General features: G+C 45.3%; 1 protein-coding gene across 1 annotated transcript in view; it reads left to right on the plus strand.

Annotated features, from left to right (window-relative positions):
• The window catches only part of ADAMTS9 (ADAM metallopeptidase with thrombospondin type 1 motif 9), a gene marked incomplete at its 5' end in the record, with an annotated part of 167,331 nt that overhangs the window by 119,979 nt on the left and 28,762 nt on the right, over positions 1-18,590 (plus strand). Inside the window, 2 exons of the mRNA XM_081106532.1 lie at positions 3,524-3,691; positions 10,429-10,602. Of these exons, the coding sequence (XP_080962658.1) occupies positions 3,524-3,691; positions 10,429-10,602 (342 nt within the window). The remainder of the gene's footprint in view (positions 1-3,523; positions 3,692-10,428; positions 10,603-18,590) is intronic.

Here is an 18,590-nt window from a genome sequence, read left to right on the forward strand (position 1 = left end):
TCGCAGAAACAAAAGCCCGAACCCCGGGCGCTACTTGTGGGCCCCGATGTTCTGAGTGAGAGGCAGAGCTTGCATGGTTTGGGAGTCTTGCTCCGCGCTGGGGGTGGGGGAATCATTCTAAACAATTTGGGTTGTTTCCCCAGAGAAAAAAGGTCACATTTCTATTGGGAAACTGGGCAGCTATTTTAGCTGCAGATGTAAGGAATGAAATATTTCCCAGAGCAGGAACCCTCAGATATGTCGCCAGTAAGTAACACGCACTGGCTGACGCACTAAATTTAACTGTGCTCTCAGTGACGCTTGTCCATGCAAAAGGCCTGGACACGGTCGGATGGAAATTCCCCTCAGAATATAGGAGCTGAAACCTGAGTTAATTTGATGATCAGAATCACAGCTCCTTTATGAAGTCATAACAGGCCCGTTAGTACACTGTTGGAGATGAAAATTTCCACTAGCAGCTGCTTGTCTTCATTGGTGAGTTAGAAAGCATAAAATGGAAGGTGTTTTCTATCCGATTACATACCTGGAGAATTTTCTAATTGCTTTGGGATCTTAACAATGTTAGGCAAGTACTATGTGCAGTGAGTCAGGCTGACGTATTTCGTTCTTTTTTTTCAAGTCAGTTCCATTTTGGTCTCCAAATAAGGAAAGGCACATAGGCGTCGGTGGGACCTCACTAATCCAGGCAGTAAACAATCTTCTGGCAACAGACTTAGAGACTGCTTCACTCATCTCCGTTTCATGGGCAGGCAGATGCTGGGTGCCCTCGGATGCATAGTCAGTGATGTGCTAATGTAGTATTCTCGTTGTGCTGTGACTTCCTGATGGACACCTGTCCCCTGGTGTTGGAGTGGTGTGGGCAGAGGTATACATAAAGCACTGCACTTACCCAGTTTGAAGACACCTATTGTCTCCAGTAATAGTACCAGTCTCTATGGTTATTGGGATGGTTAAATGAGATGATGCATTTCAAGCCATAGAGAAGTGTCGGGCAGAGAAGTAACATGAGAAAGCTGTACCTTTTCTAATTCGGCCTCTGAAGGTTGCTGCCTACTTTTAGGCTCTCTCTTCCGATGACCACTGCAGAGTGTTAAAGTGGCATTTCTATCAACTCCCTGCTGCCTCTCGATATTAAGGGATAGTTTGTACTGTTTGCACATTAAAATGATTATCCCTAAGCAGAGACTTGCTCTAAGTTCACCCAGATTCATCTGATTACTCTAATCAACCAAATTTACCACCCCTGAGTCTATATCCTTTAAGTCCAGCCCATTTCCTACAACTGAATATACCCGTCACCCCCAATGTTGTTTTCCCCATCTCCATAAATGTCATTTCTGCATCCTGCTGCCCATACCAGAAGCTTGGGAGTCATCCTTCACTCGAACCTCTCCCCTCCACCCCACAGCTGGTCCCTCGGGAACTATCATTTCCACCTCAAAGATGTGGCTTCAATCCACCAGCCTTCCACCCCACACTCTGCACCTAATGCAAGCTGCCATCACCTCTCGTCTATGCAACAGCTTCCCAAGCAGTTTTCGTACTTCCGCCCACACTGTGTCCTCACCCATGGTTCACGCAGTAGTCAAGGTAGAATTTGTGAACCAAAAAGGAGATCACGTCTTATCCTGACGTAAAGCTCTTCAGTGCTTTCCCATTGCAGGTAGAAAACATTCCCAGCACAGTATTGTGACCATGAGCTCTGCGTGCCCCCGGGGACGCCTCAGGGAGCCCTCTTCTAACCACTCTGGACTTTTTTTTATGACGCTCTTCTCAATGAATAAGCATATATTTATTTCTGTCATCCCTTGATAATTGTCACAGGCTTCATGAGGAGAGGTATTATATCAGTTTTGTTCGTCACTATATCCCCAACACAGCGCATAATTCTTGGGACTTAGTAGGTGCTCAATAAATGTGTGTTGCATAAACAAATGGACTCACCCCAAATCCTAATCGTGCCCTTGTGTTATTTTCTTGTCAAAGTAACATTTTAAAATATTAAAATTAGTTACTGATAATAGGGTGTGCCTGGGTGCAAGTCGCTGCTGGATCTCTGGTTTGTAGGGAGATCCCTAGGAACCTTATCCTGAAAGCCTTCTAGAATTATGCCCCAAAGCCTTAATACACATCACAGCACTGTCTGTTGAATGATGGCTATTTCGGTTTTGGTACAGATATTCAAAGTGGGCTCCTTCCTTCCACACCTGTCTCCGTTAAGATTTCCACAATGGCTGCTCCAAATCATGCATCCATCTCCTAAAGCCAAGTCATGGCCACACCTGTTAAGATACATGTTTAAATCTATCAGCTACTATTGCAATTTTTATAATGGCTTTGTCTACTAGCAAAACATGTCTGGCAAGTTTATGAATGGTATAACTTTGAGCATGCTTGGCTGAGAATAGTGGTTGAATTGATATTAGGCTACATGTTTTACATGGAGCTATTTATCTATTAGGCATAAAAGGGCCGTTTACTAATTTAAGTTAACAAAACCACAAAGTTACTGGAGGAAATAAGAAATATTGAATAGAAGGAAGCGATACTTGAAATCTGTTTTCATTGCATTTTTACATTTTCCCCTTCATTCTTAAACTCCTTTCCCTCTGAAAAGCAGGAACGCTATATTGGGAAATAATGTGCCTTAAGAACCTGAGCCAGCAAGCTTATGATCCCGTGGTAATGACTTCTATAATCACTAATGAGCAAGGGACGCTGACTATCCCAGCACATGCACTGGGGCAGCCTCTTGCCTGTGCTGCAGGAAGCTGTCACATCACATTGTTGTCCCGACCCCATGGGCACTTTGATTCCTAGACCTTCCTGAGAAACCTAATCTGAAATCAAAGTCAAGTTTCTCAGATGTGGCCAGACAAGGTCACACTTAAAACAGCTCGATGAACCTGCCGACCAGAGTTGAAAGGTAATGCCTCCCTCCGGAACTTGGCAGACTTACCTTCGAGCTTACCTTCCAGTTCCCAGCGTGCCTCTCCCCCCTTCTCCCCAGTGGACTGGGCAAATGAGAGTTTATCCTCTGAAAGATGGTGAGGAATTTCCTCCAATCATTTAATTGGGAAATTGGGCACAGTTGTATTTTGGAAATGCAACTTGATCCAAGTCGGTGACTCACGAGGCCTGCTGTGGAAGGGATGTTTTGGTCAGAGATTGCAAGAAGTGAGATCTGGAAAGAAGTCCTTATTTAGAGTAGGAGCTTTTAAATCAGAATTGCATGGTAACTTCAGGTCCCTGGGCTTCACTCTTGGCCTAAATCACCAAGATGTACCCACTCTCTCGAGTGGCCCCAAAACACCCCACAGGCTTGGGGCTGTCACGCTGTGGACATTCTTCCCCCGCTGCTGCCTTCCTCCCATGTCGTGCTTGCGATGTCACCAAAACGCGCTGGAGAGGGGAATGGTGACTCCTGTTAGGCGTGATCTTAACATCTCACAACACAGGTTTTTATCAAACTCCATGTGATTAAAAAAAACAACAACAACCTTGCCATTGCTTTATATTGCAGTGTTCTGTCTCTTGTGGTCGAGGGCATAAGCAACGAAGTGTTTACTGCATGGCAAGAGATGGAAGCCTTTTAGGAAGTGAGCACTGTAAGCACCTTGCTAAGCCCAGTGGGCACCGCGAGTGCCGAGGAGGAAGATGCCCCAAGTGGAAGGCTGGCGCCTGGAGTCAGGTGAGCAATGCTTCTCCCCTACGACTGCTTCGGGCCCTGGGACCGGCGTGCTGGCTTGTGCGCCTGTGCCCGGCTCTGCTTTCTCAGAGGGGAGCGCTGGCCTGGGAGGGAAGACTGCCTCAGGACACGTACCCCCTGTGGGACCTGGCAAGTGGCTTCAGGCCTTGCACTCGGGTTAATCCCTGTGGCAGGGTGGCTGTGAGGATGAATCCTAAGTGGTAGCAGCTGGAGATGGCAGATGTCTAGCACAGAGCAGCCCCTCCTGACTGCGCTTGTGTTACACGCACCCCTTAGAAGACACTCGTTCAGTGAGGCGGACCACGGTCTCCTGGCAGGAGCTGAGTGTGAATTTACCGTGGAGGTTCTTAAAGAAAGGACTTTCAGTATAAAGTGTTAGAACATATGTCTCTGCCCATTTCCTTGTATAGAGAGGTGGGGCTGTGATGTAACCTTCCTGAGCCTACCAGTACTTCACAGAGTTCTTACGAGGGCTCAGTGCCATGACGAGTGCCACATACTGCATCTCACGGCCTCTCGAGAAGGGTCATTTGTTTGGATGCGTGTGTGTGGGAAGGTGCGAGGGGTTAGTGCCCAATAAGCTACTAATTCTAAACATGGGGTGATGTAGTCAGACACTGAGAACGGGAGTTTCACAGTTGAGTTCATGAAGGAACTCTCAAAGCGGCTGTTTACTTTTAAACAACGGCTGCATGAGCTCGTCTCTGCATCTAGTCCTAAAGCAGACCTCGCCTCCCCACACGTGTACCTTTCTCGGAGCGGTAGAAGGCACTCGCTGACAACTCAGGCTGCGTGTTCTGCGTTTCATGCCGCTGCTGCTCTCCGGGGCTTTGCTTCAGGGAGGTCTGAGGGAATGTGTGCTTCTCCTATGCACAGGAGAGCCACGCAGATGATCCTGAGAATCAATAAAACACTAGGGTCAAGGTTGGCAGCCGTCAGATTGGTTCTGCCAGGGCCTGGGTCTTGATCCCTAAGGCCTCAAAGAAGCACTGGGTGCCTGAATTAACATAGGAGGAGCTGAGGATCCTCCATTTCTACATGACCCTTAGAAAATTCTAGAAATGTGAATTTTTCTTACATGATTTGAGCTGTCCCCGATACCTCCTGCCACACTCCACTTTCCTGCATGTTCTCCAGCACAGGAGTCTGATTCCTCTCAAGGTCTGTACCACAATGAACATGTTTTGCTTTTGTTTTAATTTAACCCTCAAAGCATGTTCCAGCCAGAACTAGGGCCTCCTTTGGTGTCCTCAAGGGGTGCGATTTGAAGGGTGTTTCCTGCGAGTCATCGTAATGGTTGTCTAAGTGACTGCTGTCATCTCCAACTTCTAGGATTTATTTTGGGAGCTCTTTAAGTCACATAAAAGCTTCCTGCTAATGTTCTTTAGGATTCCACACTAGCCTGTCCTTTATTAGACTTCCATGCTCTTACTTTTCTTTATGTTCCTTAGCCTCTAACTTATCTATTTGCATATTTCCCTGAACATTAAGTTCAGAGCATGTAAAATGATGTCCATTTTAAAGTCCAGTTCTTTCAATAAAAAGGCAATGAGAAGAATCTTTCGCTCTTTATTGGTAAACACAGAGTGAGTTTTACTTCAGTATCCTGTGACTTGACGGGAAATCTAAAATTGCTCACAAAGCTGTGATGATTAGGTTTGAACCCCGGGGGTGTTTTCAAACGTAAGCTAATAGGATTATCTGAGCTCCTCCTCAGAAAACACCGCACCTGTTCAAAGTGATTGCTTAGAAAAGTCTAGTTCAGCAGTTCTCAACCTGGGGGTGGAAGGACCCTTTCACAGGGGTCGCCTAAGACCATCGGAAAACACATATATAATTACATATTGCTTTTGTGATTAATCACTATGCTTTAATTATGTTCCATTTGTAACAATGAAAATACATCCTGCATATCTGATATTTGCATTAGGATTCATAACAGTAGCAAAATTACAGTTATGAAGTAGCAACGAAAATAATTTTATGGTTGGGGGTCACCACAACATGAGGAACTGTATTAAAGGGTCGCGGCATTAGGAAGGTTGAGAACCACTGCTCTAGTTGAAGATGCAAGTCAGCACAGCCGGGTAGTGGTCTGTAGCCAGCTTTAGAATGCCCTGATTTGATTTGTAGAAAAGAATTAGGAAAGCGGGTAAGACAAGGTGCTGCAGAGGTAAAGCCCAGTTTGTGCAGCTTAGAAGTGTGCCTGAAAGTAATCAGACCCAGTGGCTGATGCAGAAAGGCCGTCTGCATGATGAAGGATTATTGGCTCACTAATGATACGGTGGTAGACAGGAATACCCCGAAGGCAGCGATATTACAGCAAGAGTAATGATGATTCATTTGCAACAAATTGAGAAGATTTCATATCTGGTCCCTGTGTCTTCTGCTGTTAGCTATTTTCTGGTCATCTCTTCTTCAAGGTAGGAAGAATAATTAGTGCAATTTCTCATCATGTCAAAATGTCTAATGATAATAAGACATATGGAATATTGGGATAGGACACTGGGGTAGTTGTACTAATTAATCTTCGTAGTCTCTCCCTCAAAATTGGTGTTTTGAGGTTTAAAGTGGAATGTTTCATTCAACCTATACCTTTTGAAAATCTTGAAATTATAAAGGAAATTTCTCCAAGGAAAGGAACGCTTTTCTTGGGAAACATCCTCACTGTAGTTTTAAAGCAATTTTTTTCAAAAGTTCATGTTCAGGTTGTTTAGATGATTTTGATCAAGAGCTAAGGTTAGATAGATGCCTGTGAAATTTAAGACAAAATTCAACATCAGATTCCTGATTCCTCTTGATAAAAGTGAGAAACCTGTTTTGTCACAATATGAAAGCATTCCAGGGTGATCTTTTTTTTTTTTTTTTTTTTACTTTATCCGATTCCTATTAAAAGGCTTTTTAAAAAATGAAGATTAGAAGTGAAAAAAATAAATAATGGAATTAGAATCTATCAGTCATGAACTCATTCACTGGGTGCATTCACCAATCCTGAGGTACCCGTCTTTCTTATGATTTACCATCGCAAGGGTCAGGATGGGCCTAACAATCAGTGGAATGCCGTGACTTAGTTAACAGCCCCTGTTTTCTTTCTTACTGATAAAAACATGATGCTGTGCTTGCAATCAGTGGTGTCTCAGACTCAGGGCAGTAATTCATTTCTTCAAGCTCTTAGAGCAATTGCCAAAATAGAAACTGGCACTTGCAACATGAATCTACTGGCCATTTGGGTTAGGATTTTTGTCATGACTACAGTGAGAACAGCTTGGCTGTGGTGTCAGGCTCTGAAGTGCTCTGCACGTGTGTAAGGGAGCAGCATGGCAAATAGGTAGCTGTGTGTCTTGAGAAATCAAGGAGACCATATGCGCATGGTCAGCTTCAGAGACAGGTGTGTGTGCTCTCATATCTGTGCTTGTGTTTGGGCCGTAAGCAGAGGTTGAATTGCTTTGAATACAGGCCTCTCACCTACACCCGTGCTGACATAGTACAGAAGTACTGCCTCCTATTCGCACCATACTCTAAGGATGGGAGCCACATTCTAACCCACAGTAGCTACAGCCAGTACATTGCCAGGGACAGAATTTACTGTGTTGTTCATTTTTTCCTTGTTTCTGCTTGAGTTAGAGTGATTATATGTGCTCTTGGCTTAATTTACTTGTGGAGTATCTGCCTAAAAGGGTTACTAAGAAAATACAAAAGGTATTTCCTCTAACGTGCTTAGCATAGAGCTATGCTCCCAACCAGGGTGGTTTTTTAACTCTCAAGACATTTGGCAGCGTCTGGAGACAGCGTAGGTTGCCACAACCTGGTGGAGGAAGGGAAATGCAACTGACATCCAGTGGGTAGAGTCCAGAGACGCTGTGAGACTTCCCATAAGGCACCGGGCAGTCCCCAATAAAGAAGAATATAGGGTGTGAAGCTCTAGTTTACAGACTGGTCATAGTCAATGCTTAGTAAAATGTTTCTGTTACTGTTGTTACTATTATTACATGATTATATTATTACTAGAGGCCCGATGCATGAAATTTGTGCAAGGATAGGCCCTCGCAGCCCCAGCTGCTGCCTCAGCCTTTGCAGCCCCGGTTTCGTCCGGAAGGTCGTCCAGATGGTCGTTCTGCTATTCGGTCTAATTAGCTTATTAGCTCTTGATTATATAGGATATTTGGTTCATATAGTTACTTTTCAAGCTAGTCGCTCCTTTAAGTCATGTCACCACAGTAATACTGGGAGAAAGTTTCTATAATTCCTTCCAAGTTTTCAGCTGTATATTATGATTCCCCAGACAGAACTTGCACAGAGATTCTTTTATCTATGGAAGCACATAAGCGTCCAGTTCCCTCTTTAGGGTGCTGAGTTTTGCAAAGTAGCTCCGCACAGCAGGGAGCACAGAGATGAAACCCAGCTCCAGCTCCGTTGTTCGGAACTGAAAACATTGCCTTTCGATCCAATCCCGCACAGATAGACTGCGGTGCGGAATGAGGGCAGTGGGGGCCACGTTCACACAGGCTGCTTAACGTTTCCCCTTGACAAACGAGAAGAATTAAGCACGCACAGTGCACGCCACCACCACCACCACCTCCGGGGTCAGGCGGAGGTCTTTTTGATGCTGTTTTGTTCATGGGGTTTCTGCACAAACCTCTCAGGATTCGCCAAGCAAGCCTGGCTGGCTGTGTGTGCAAATCCTTGCGTCCCCGAGACAGCACAGGAAAAAGCCTGGAGTCCGGAGAGGACCTGAGGCGGGGCACTCCCTTCTAACACAGATTCCCATGGAGCCACGCGTGCCTGCCTTGCCATGCATTTCAGCCATGTGGGAACCTTGCTGTCATCTCATAGCTGGCTTTGACATTATAAAAGCCAGAAGCCACAGAGATACATGATGTAATTGAATTTTCCTATGTCTTTACTTGCCTCTGAAGAATTATCACACTTAAGGAAGTGATTTCTTAAATGTTGCATACTTAGGGTTCTCGATGCCCTGCCTTTCTTCAGCCATAAGTGATTTACTCAGTAAGGACAGCATTTAAAAGAGGTTCTATTGACTGTGAGCCTGTAGAGTACGCACTCTACCAGTCTTTGACGTTGTTTCCGTTTCTTTAGGCTGTTAAGGCACTGTGAGCTTTTGAATAGATATCAGCCCTGTGGCCGACTCAGATTTGTTTGTGTAACTGTTCTTTTTCTGTCGCTGTATTTCCATTTGGACACATTGTTCTGGAAATGTAGTGATTTGTATTGTAGACCCCAAATTTAGATCGCCAAAGGGCTGTTTGGTGGTGGTTGTTTGTGGGTGATGACAGTGTTTGATGCTTCTGTCATTCGTGTCTAACTCTCCCGTGGCACCGTCCACTCGTTTCCAGGGTAATCAGTGGGAAATACTGTACATGTGGCTCCTGTGGCATTCTATTGCCATCCCCTGGACACAAGGCTGTCACTCCTGTTCAGGCGGTCCCCGTTCCACCGGGATAAAATGACTTCAAAAATCTCGTTTTTGTGGGTCATAAACTCACGCAATCCAATGAATACAAATAAATCCAAACAACAGCACCTATGGTTCTCCAGAATAGTTCCTCTCCAGCCGGCTTTGAGCATTGGAGCTCCTGCCTGGCACGGACTCATCTGAAACAATATGATTTCCCAAGCTGCCTTCTACACAGTATAACCTATTTTCTTAAAATCCGAATGGCAATAAAGCTCCTAGTCAGCAGAATCCAATGGGTGTACATGAGAGTAAATTTCCATGAGCTCAGCATGTGATGAGTCCTACTGCAGGTTAATTGGATAACAATTTCTTTCTAATTTAACAGCGTAATTCTATTCTTTATAAAGACTTCCTCTTAGGAATATGGCTTTAATGTATGTTAAACTTGTTTTCTCCATGCCAGCCAAATTAATGGAAGCTGCGCTATCACAAAACTTGGTAAACATTTTAAATAGCTAAGTGTAATAATACGCGGTGCCTTTAGTTTCTACCTGTCCAAGCCTTAATAAAGACCATCATTCTTGGCCTACCCATCAGTGAGATTACAAAATCCAGCAATGAGGAAGCCATTAAAAAATTAATTTAGAGGAAAGTTAATTGCAGATTTAATGTGGTGTTTTGCAACTTGGTCAACCAAATGGTTCAGCCTGATTAGCAGTATTTTTCAGGAGCTGAAACATTATGCCTGCGGAAGGGTTTTACCTCATCAGCTTTTATTCTTATGTATTCATCTTAGGCTGTAGATAGACAGAAATACTTTAGTGCATTCCATAGTTTAGAAAAAAAAAAGTCATCCATCTCCAGAAATAGAAAGAGGAAGAGGCTGGAGAAAATACTTCCCCTACTTCCTCTCCTTGGGTTATTCTTTTAACCTGCCAAGAAGGTATTCCTGTAGAGTGCTGCAGTGCCAATTTTCAAGAGCCTCAGATCCTCCAGAATAGCCATCATTTGGGATTCCCACTTCACGTGGCAGCTCTATTTCTAGGTTGTACTAATGTTTCCTAATGATCTCTCCCAACCCCTTTATCATCCTAAGAGTTTTGTTCACTTTAGAGATTCCCCAAACTTCAACATCCTCCTCCTCCCCGACATGGGCAGGCAACGGCTCTCCTTCAGTGGGAATTAGAAACCCCTGTGATAGCTGCGAAAGGCATCGGATGAGGGTGCATCCCCAGGTCCCGGACTCCCCGCCCCCCTCCACACAGTGGCCCACAGCTCCCACTTACACACTCTGTCTTCTCAGTGCTCTGTGTCCTGCGGCCACGGCGTGCAGCGGAGAAATGTGGGCTGTCAGCTGGGACCTCGCAAGGTAGCCAGAGAGAACGAGTGCAACCCGTACACCAGGCCGGAGTCGGAGCGCACCTGCAGAGCCCCGCTGTGCCCGCTCTACGCCTGGAGGGCAGAGGAATGGCAAGAAGTAAGTAGAACCATGAAGTGGGCACCTGCCAGGCCTTTTGCTCAACCCCCTTGCCATCATCACAGCTGTCCCCTGTGAAGCCTTCGGGCACAGTGACAGGGCTGGCTCGGACCCAGAGGTCTGCGGTCAGAGGCAGGCAGCTCACTCCCACCCCAGTGGGGCGGCTCCTTTTTTTGCACAATTCCTCTGTCTACATCCTTGAAGGTTCCCAGTCCAGCTGCCTTAGGCAAAATGCTTGCAGATAACTGTCCTGGGAGGAGGGGAAATGGAGGAAATATTTTAAATATGTGTATCCAGGCTTGGCCGTTGTGTGTAGGCAGACAGCCACAGACTTGAGCTGGGACCCCCCTGTGCTCCTGCGTCCAGGTCTTGGCTGTGAGGTAGAAGACGGGCCCTCACTGAAATCCCGGTTAATTAGTGAAGTATTTCCACATTGAAAAATGATGGAATCTGAAGAACTGCTCCGTTGATGCAGAAACAGACAGACTTGTTTTTCTCCCTCTTAATAATTGGTTAAAGAAAATGTTAATGTTTAATGTTAACACTCAGTGAAATAATACACCAAATGTCCCTAGGGAAACGTCTGGCTGGCAAAGAAAGACATTAGTAGGAGGTATCCTCTGTATCAGAAGATTCGATTGTAGAAAAGGGGGGAAAGAGCTTTAGGAGGAAAACCACACCCACTGACATTGGAATGAAATAGAAAATGCATGCTGTTATTCACAATAGCCAGGACAAGGCAACAACCCAAGTGTCCTTTGACAAACGATTAGCTAAAGGAGATGTGGTACACACACACACGGGATGTGGTGCACACACAAGTGTAGGTTTATAGTTGTATTACAAATAAATGATACAGTAGTTCATAAATAATAACACAAGAATAAACTCTGTGTTTCACATACTCACAACTGCAAACCTACAGTTATATAATGGAATACTACTTGGCCATAAAAAAGATGAAATACTGCCACTTGTCAACTCATGGTCGGATCTTGAGAGTATTATGCTAAGCTAAATAAGTCGGGTGGAAAAGTACAAGAACCGTATGATTTCACTGATATGTGAACTATAAAGCTGAAAGCAACAAGTTAATAAAAGCAAACAAAAAGCGAACCCATAGAGATGACAGAATGGTGTGACGAGGGGAAGGAGGTGGGGGATAAGGAGGGAAAAGGGGATCAAATATATGGTGACGTAAGGAGACTAGACTTCGGGTGGTGAGCACACAATACGGCATACAGAGGCCAGATTATAAGGTGTGTACCTGACATTTATATAATGTTACCAACCAATGATATCCCAGTAAATTTAATTTTAAAAAAGAAAGTGCATGCTGTGAAAGGTTCAGAGATATGGATAATAAGACAGAAAGTTCTCCCCAGGAACGGTGTTTAGAACAGGGAGAAATCGTGCCCCGCACTGGGCTAAGTGCTTCATGTCATCACCTCACTTAATCTTTGCAACCACTAGACAAAGGGGGTGTTATTATCACTACCCCATTCTGCAGTCCAGAGCACTGGGATTCGGGGAGCCAGTGTCATTCCTCCAAGTGCCACACACCTAGCGAGTGGAAGAAGCAAGACTCGAGCCCAAGTTCTTTTTTACTCGTAAACCATTATGAGACACTCGCTGCATTCTTTTATATTATCATTTTACACAAGTGCTGTGACAATGCCACTTTTTTCCAGCTTTATCGAGATATATTTGGCATATAATATTGTTTTCATTTTCAGTGAAAACATAATGATTTGATATATGTGTATATTACAGTATAATTACAACAGTACGTTTAGTTATTAAAAATAGCTATATTATAGTTAATGTCATCACCTCACATACTTATACATTATTTTTCTTGTGATCAGAAGTTTTAAGACTCTCTTAGCAAATTTTAAATATGTGATAAGATATTTTAACTATAGTTACCAAGCTGTACATTACATACCCAGGACTTACTTACCTTTTTTGTGATTGATTTTTAAAGAGAGAGAGAGAGGCAAACATTGATTTCTTGTTCCACTTATTAATACATTCATTGGTTGACCAGGGATCAAACCCACAGCCTTAGCATTTTAGGATGACACTCTAACCAACTGAGCTCCCCAGCAGGGCTCAAGTTTGTACCTTTCAACCAGCTTCACGCATTCACCCATTCCCCCACCAACCCCCCACCCCACCACCTCTGCCAATCACCTATTCTCTATATTTATGTTTGGGGTTTTTTTAAAGATTCCACATATAAGTGAGGTCATACGGTATTTGTCTTTCTCTGTCTGATTTATATCACTCTAATGCCCTCAAGGTTCATCCATGTTGTCACAGATGGTAGGATTTCCTTCCTTTTCATGGCCGAATTATATATTCCATTGTGTGTGTATGTGTGTGTGTGTGTGTGTGTGTGTGTGTGTGTGTGTGTGTGATATATATATTCTTTTCTTTATCCATTAATCTGTTAATGGGCACTTAGGTGATTTCTTGGCTATTATAAATAATGCAATGGACATGGGGGTGCATATATTTTTCTGAGTTGGTGATTTTATTTCCTTAGGATAAGTACCCAGAAGTGGAATTGCTGGGTCAGACGATGGCTCTGTTTTTAATTTGTTGGGGAACCTCCATACTGTTTTCCTTAGTGGCTACACCAATGCACACATGGGGGTTCCCTTTTCTCCACATCCCCGCCAACACTTGTTATTTCTTGTCTCATCGATGATAGCCATGCTAACAGGTGTGAGGTGGCATCTCATTGTGGTTTTGATTTACATTTCCCTGATGCTTAGTGATGTCGTCCACCTTTTCACATGTCTGTTGGCCATTTGTTTGTCTTCTTTTGAGAAATGTCTATTCAGGTCCTTTGCTCATTTTCAGTTTAATATAGTCCTACTTATTTAGTTTTGTTTTTGTTGCCTTTGGTTTTGGTGTCAATCCAAAAAATCATTGCCAAGACTAATGCCAAGAAACTGACTCATTGTGTTTTCTCCTGGGAGTTTTATGATTTCAGGTGTTATGTTTAAGTCTTTAATCCATTTTAATTGATTTTTGTGTAAGGTATAAGATAGGAGGCCAGTTTCATTCTTTTGCATGTAGCTGTCCGGTTTCCCAGCACCATTATTGCACAGACTATTCTTTCCCTTTTGTATAGTTTTGGCTCCTTTGTCTAAATTAACTGATTATATATATATATTTCTGGGTTCTCTATTCTATTCCATTGATCTATGCCTTTTTTTTATGCCAATACCCTACTGTTTTGATTACTATAGGTTTGTAATATGGTTGAAATCAGGAAGTATGATGCCTTCAGCTTTGTTCTTCTTTCTCAAGATTGTTTTGGCAATCGGGGTCTTTCATGGTTCAATTTCCATACAAATTTTAGGATTTCTTTTTATTTTTGTGAAACATGCCTTCGTAATTTTGATAAGATCGCATGGAATCTGTAGATTGCTTTGGGTAGTGTAGACATTTTAATAGTACTAATTCTTCCAGCCCATGAGCACAGAATATCTTTTCATTTATTCGTGTTTTCTTCAGTCTTACCGTTTTCAGCATACTGATCTTTCACCTCCTTAAATAAATTTATTATTAGTTGTTTTACTCTTTTGGATGCAATTTTAAATGGGGTTGTTTTTTTCAGAACTGCGGTGTTAACATGGCTGAGGATTGAGCCTTCCAGCCCTGTCCTCTCTCACTCGCCCTCCTGAGGGTTCCACTGTTTGCAATCATCTCTTTCCTGTGGACTCCTCTCACCTCCTCGCTCACCCCCTCACTACTACATTTTACCTGATACCTCCTTGGGGCCGGCATGTGCCTTGGCTTTGCTCCCGTAATTGAGTGGCACCTTGATCTGATGTCAGTGAGCATGCTAAGGCGCAGCCTCAAGGTCCACAGAACGGGACGTGCTGGGTTCCCCCACCTCCCCTTACAGGAGTTTTCTTCGCATTAGCAGCCCCTGGCAACCAGCTCGGAGCTCTTGCTAGCTTTTTGCATGTGCATGTTCCCCTTTTGCTTCCCCATTGTGCACTATTAAAACTCGCCTATTTGTTGGTAAGATGCATTTCATTCAAGACACATAGCAAGTGGCACCCTCCTCTTTTTGAGAAATAATCCAGGCATCCACCTTGAGAAGCACAAGTCCTGCATGTTCGCAATAGCATCATCATGATGGTTAATACAGCCACACATGCGCACTGCACGCTCTGGGGGTGCTGTTCCCATAGGCTGCAAGGTCAGGGGCATGCCCTCGAGTTGTGTAGAGCAGAGGCCCTAAGACTGGTGATGCTTAAAAAGATCATGCATCTTATTGTTTATTAAGCTCTGGACCAAGCACTGTGTGCAAAACCTCATTTAACTTTTTCGAGACTCTAATGTAGTCATTAACTTTCCATCCTCACTTAGAGGTGAGGAAACCTGAGGCCTAGATGGGTTGATTCATCCAAGTGCGTGCATTTCCCAAGTAGTAAGGCTGGGGTTTGAGGCCCAGCGCCTGGCCTCTGGAGCATATGCTCTGAATCTTTATATTCCACTGCCTTCCATGTACCATGTGGATCATTTCATTTCCCTCTCACGGGCTTGCCCAGCCTCTTACTGCCCCATTGGCATCAACGTAGAATTCCCTTTGCTGGGAGACCACCTCCACCTGCTTCCAAAAATGAAATTCTTGGTTCAGTTGGTTGATGAGCAGACCCACACCTGTGATAGAGTGACTGGGGAGTCTTGATGTTGTTGGAGCACCTCAATGGGCCGCTTTGTTTATTGCGAGGCCCGTTGGCTGTGTGGGGAGGAAGGGCGTCAGTGTGCCTTCAGGATACCATAGGGAAGAGCCTGGACCTTCAGATGTGGGGCAAAGTAATAGGAGAAGAGGAAAATGACATCTGTGTCTCGTTTTGTTTATGCCCTCGATGCACCATGTTGTGAACAAAAGATGATTCAATGCGTGGCTCTGGGGAACTACTTCAGTCACTAGGCTCCAGTTAGCTTATCTGCTAAGTGGAGACTATAGGCGGACGTTGTAGAAGGTTCCTACTGAGGATTAAGTGGGACTAAGTGAGGGGCTCGCACATTCTAGACCTTCCACACGCTGCTTCTCTTCAGTCTGGTGGCCTCCACATTGCCATGCTGGGCTTTTAATGGCGCTGCCAGCTTTGAGCTAGATATTTGGCCTCTCAGTAATCAATTTTACTCACTTTAGACCTGTGGTTCTCAACCTTCTGGCCCTTTAAATACAATTCCTCGCCCTTACTGGTTTGGCTCAGTGGATAGAGTGTCGGCCTGCAGACTGAAAGGTCCCAGGTTCAATTCCAGTCAAGGGCATGTACCATGGTTGCGGGCACATCCCCAGTTGGGAGTGTGCAGGAGGCAGCTGATCGATGTTTCTCTCTCATCGATGTTTCTAACTCTCTATCCCTCTCCCTTCCTCTCTGTAAAAAATCAATAAAATATATTTTTAAATAAGTAAATAAATACAGTTCCTCATGTTGTGACCCCACCATAAAATTATTTTCGTTGCTACTTCATAACTGTAATGTTGCTACTGTTATGAATCGTCATGTAAATATCTGATATGCAGGATGGTCTTAGGCGACCCTGTGAAAGGGTCATTCCATCCCCAAAGGGGTCTCGACCCACAGGTTGAGAACCGCTGCTTTAGACTTACAATGCTCAGGAGGCTGTTTGAATTTGTAAAAAGGAACACAATACTTTTCAATTCCTTTGAAAATTACAACCGCAAAGGATTTACTTAGTAATAGTATTATAATGTGACCAATTTCTTATAGCTTTCAGAGAACTTTCAGTCAAATTTGAACTGTGAGCACGTGGGTTGTACATCTCCCAGCATTAAGGAATAAACCTCCCAGGACTTGCAAACTCCCTTTTTTCTTCTTTGCCTGGACTACTCTCTTTCCTACCTAGTAACTCAGGGTCTCAGCGAGGCTGCCCTGCTCCTTCCCTCGATTCAGTCACCCTCGTTGTCCTTCAAGCCTCACACAGAGGTCACTTCCTCTCAGAAGCCTGTGCTGATCGCCCCTCCACACTCAGGACTGAGTCAGAGGCCCTCCCCACAGCAGCCTGAAAGCACTCTGCTCCCGCAGTCAGCTCTCAAGTGTGGCCTGTTTTCCTTATCTATGTTATCAGCTCTCTGGGGTCGGAGAGTTTACTCACCAGGGTTTTCCCCGGCATTTAGCACAGTACCTCGAGCATTGAAGGCACTTGTTGAATAATAAAATGAATGGAGGGACAAGAAGATGTTGGAAGGAAGGAAGGCATTATAGAACGATGCCTGCTCATGGATGGCCTTTCTTCTTTAAATCTTTAGAATGTCTTTTAGAACAGGCAGGCAAATTCCTGTGTTCCTGTAAGCACAGCTGTTTTGTTTTCCTGTCATATTGCCATGGACAAGCTGTGCTCTGTGCTGGGGTACGTGTGGCCTTGCAAGCTGCCATCCCCCAGCTGTTTGGCCCAGGGCGGGGACTTGGAGTCTAAGAACTTTGATTGAGATCAGCTGTGGAGTGATTCCCAAGTTCATCTATTGCCTTAGACCAGAAAAGTTAGAAATGAGCAGCAGGTCCTTGGTCAGTGGTTACAAAGATTTCATCAAGTTTCCAACAGGGAGTGATCAGGTTTTCGTGTGTGTACAAGGGCTGGATATTAGCTCTTTATTATTCATTCTACAAATCTTTATCAAGCACCTGCAAAGTGCCAGGCACTAGGCATTAGGGATGCAGTAGAAATTACGGAAATGCCGTGGTGGAGTTGACAGAGAGAAAACAAGCAAACATGTTGCATGAAGTTGCCAATTGTTAACAGTGCAGTGGCTGGAAAGAAATGAGGCGCTGAGAGAGAGAGGGGGAGAGAATGAGAATGACAGGCTGGGCCTCCGTCTCTAGGGTGGTCAGGGGGCGAAGGGCAAGCGGAGGTGATTCCTCTTCGAAGGAAGAGGGAGGGCAGAGCGCAGGGCCTTTGTACAGAAAAGTGCAACATCGCAGGAACCAGATGCTATGAGGGTGGGCGCAGGAGGGGCAGGTTTATGACGTGCCCTGCAGCCCAGGGCAAGGGTTTGGGTTTTCTCCAGAGCCTTGTAGGAGGTTGATGAGCCCCTCCTGACTGACCTCTGCCCACCTTGGGAGTCCCTATCACAGACTAAAGGCTATAGCAAGACCAAGCTGCTCTAGTCGCCCAGTCCCCCTTCCCCTTGATGTCATTCACCTCCAGCCTCAGGCAGGTGGAGGCCTTCCTGGGCCAGGGCCAGCTTCCCCTGGCCGCCCCTCCCCGCCTCCTGCACTCCTGCTTTCTGCCTGTGGTCCCCCAGCACCCCTCCAGCTATGGGAGCCCGCCGTGTCCTCTGCCGCGGTCACAGATGCAGAGGACCTCATGGCTCCTTCCCCCTCACAGTCTGTTGTGAGCCCACATCTGTTCACACAGCCACATAAGGTGCCCGAAACGTGAATGCCAGGGCCACCAGTTTGCCTGCTGTCCTGACAGAGACCCCGGCTGGGAGCAGCCACCTGTGTCATAACCGAGACAGAGGCGGGTAGGGTGTCGGGGCTGCCCCTCCGCGCCCAGCACGGAATTGGGCCTGAGAGTGTGAGTGACTTGAGAGCTATGAATGCCTCCACAGCCTTGTGTCTGCCTTTCCCCTGCAAATAGACTATGCTGGGGTAAACGTGTCTGAAGTCCACGTTCCTGGCTTTAACATGAGCTTTGAGTAGAACCTCTTGGTCCTTTAAAGACGGCTTTTCCTTTTGTCACTTCAAAGGAATGTGGATAAACTGATGGTCAGCACTGCTCCATAGCACCCAGGCCTCCATGCAGCACCCAGGCCTCCATGCAGCACCCAGGCCTCCATGCAGCACACAGGCCTCCATGCAGCACCCAGGCCTCCATGCAGCACCCAGGCCTCCATGCAGCACCCAGGCCTCCATGCAGCACACAGGCCTCCATGCAGCACCCAGGCCTCCATGCAGCACACAGGCCTCCATGCAGCACCCAGG

Source organism: Myotis nattereri (assembly GCF_964212035.1).
Source record: "Myotis nattereri genome assembly, chromosome: 14".
In the NCBI taxonomy this organism is placed as follows: Eukaryota; Metazoa; Chordata; class Mammalia; order Chiroptera; family Vespertilionidae; genus Myotis; species Myotis nattereri.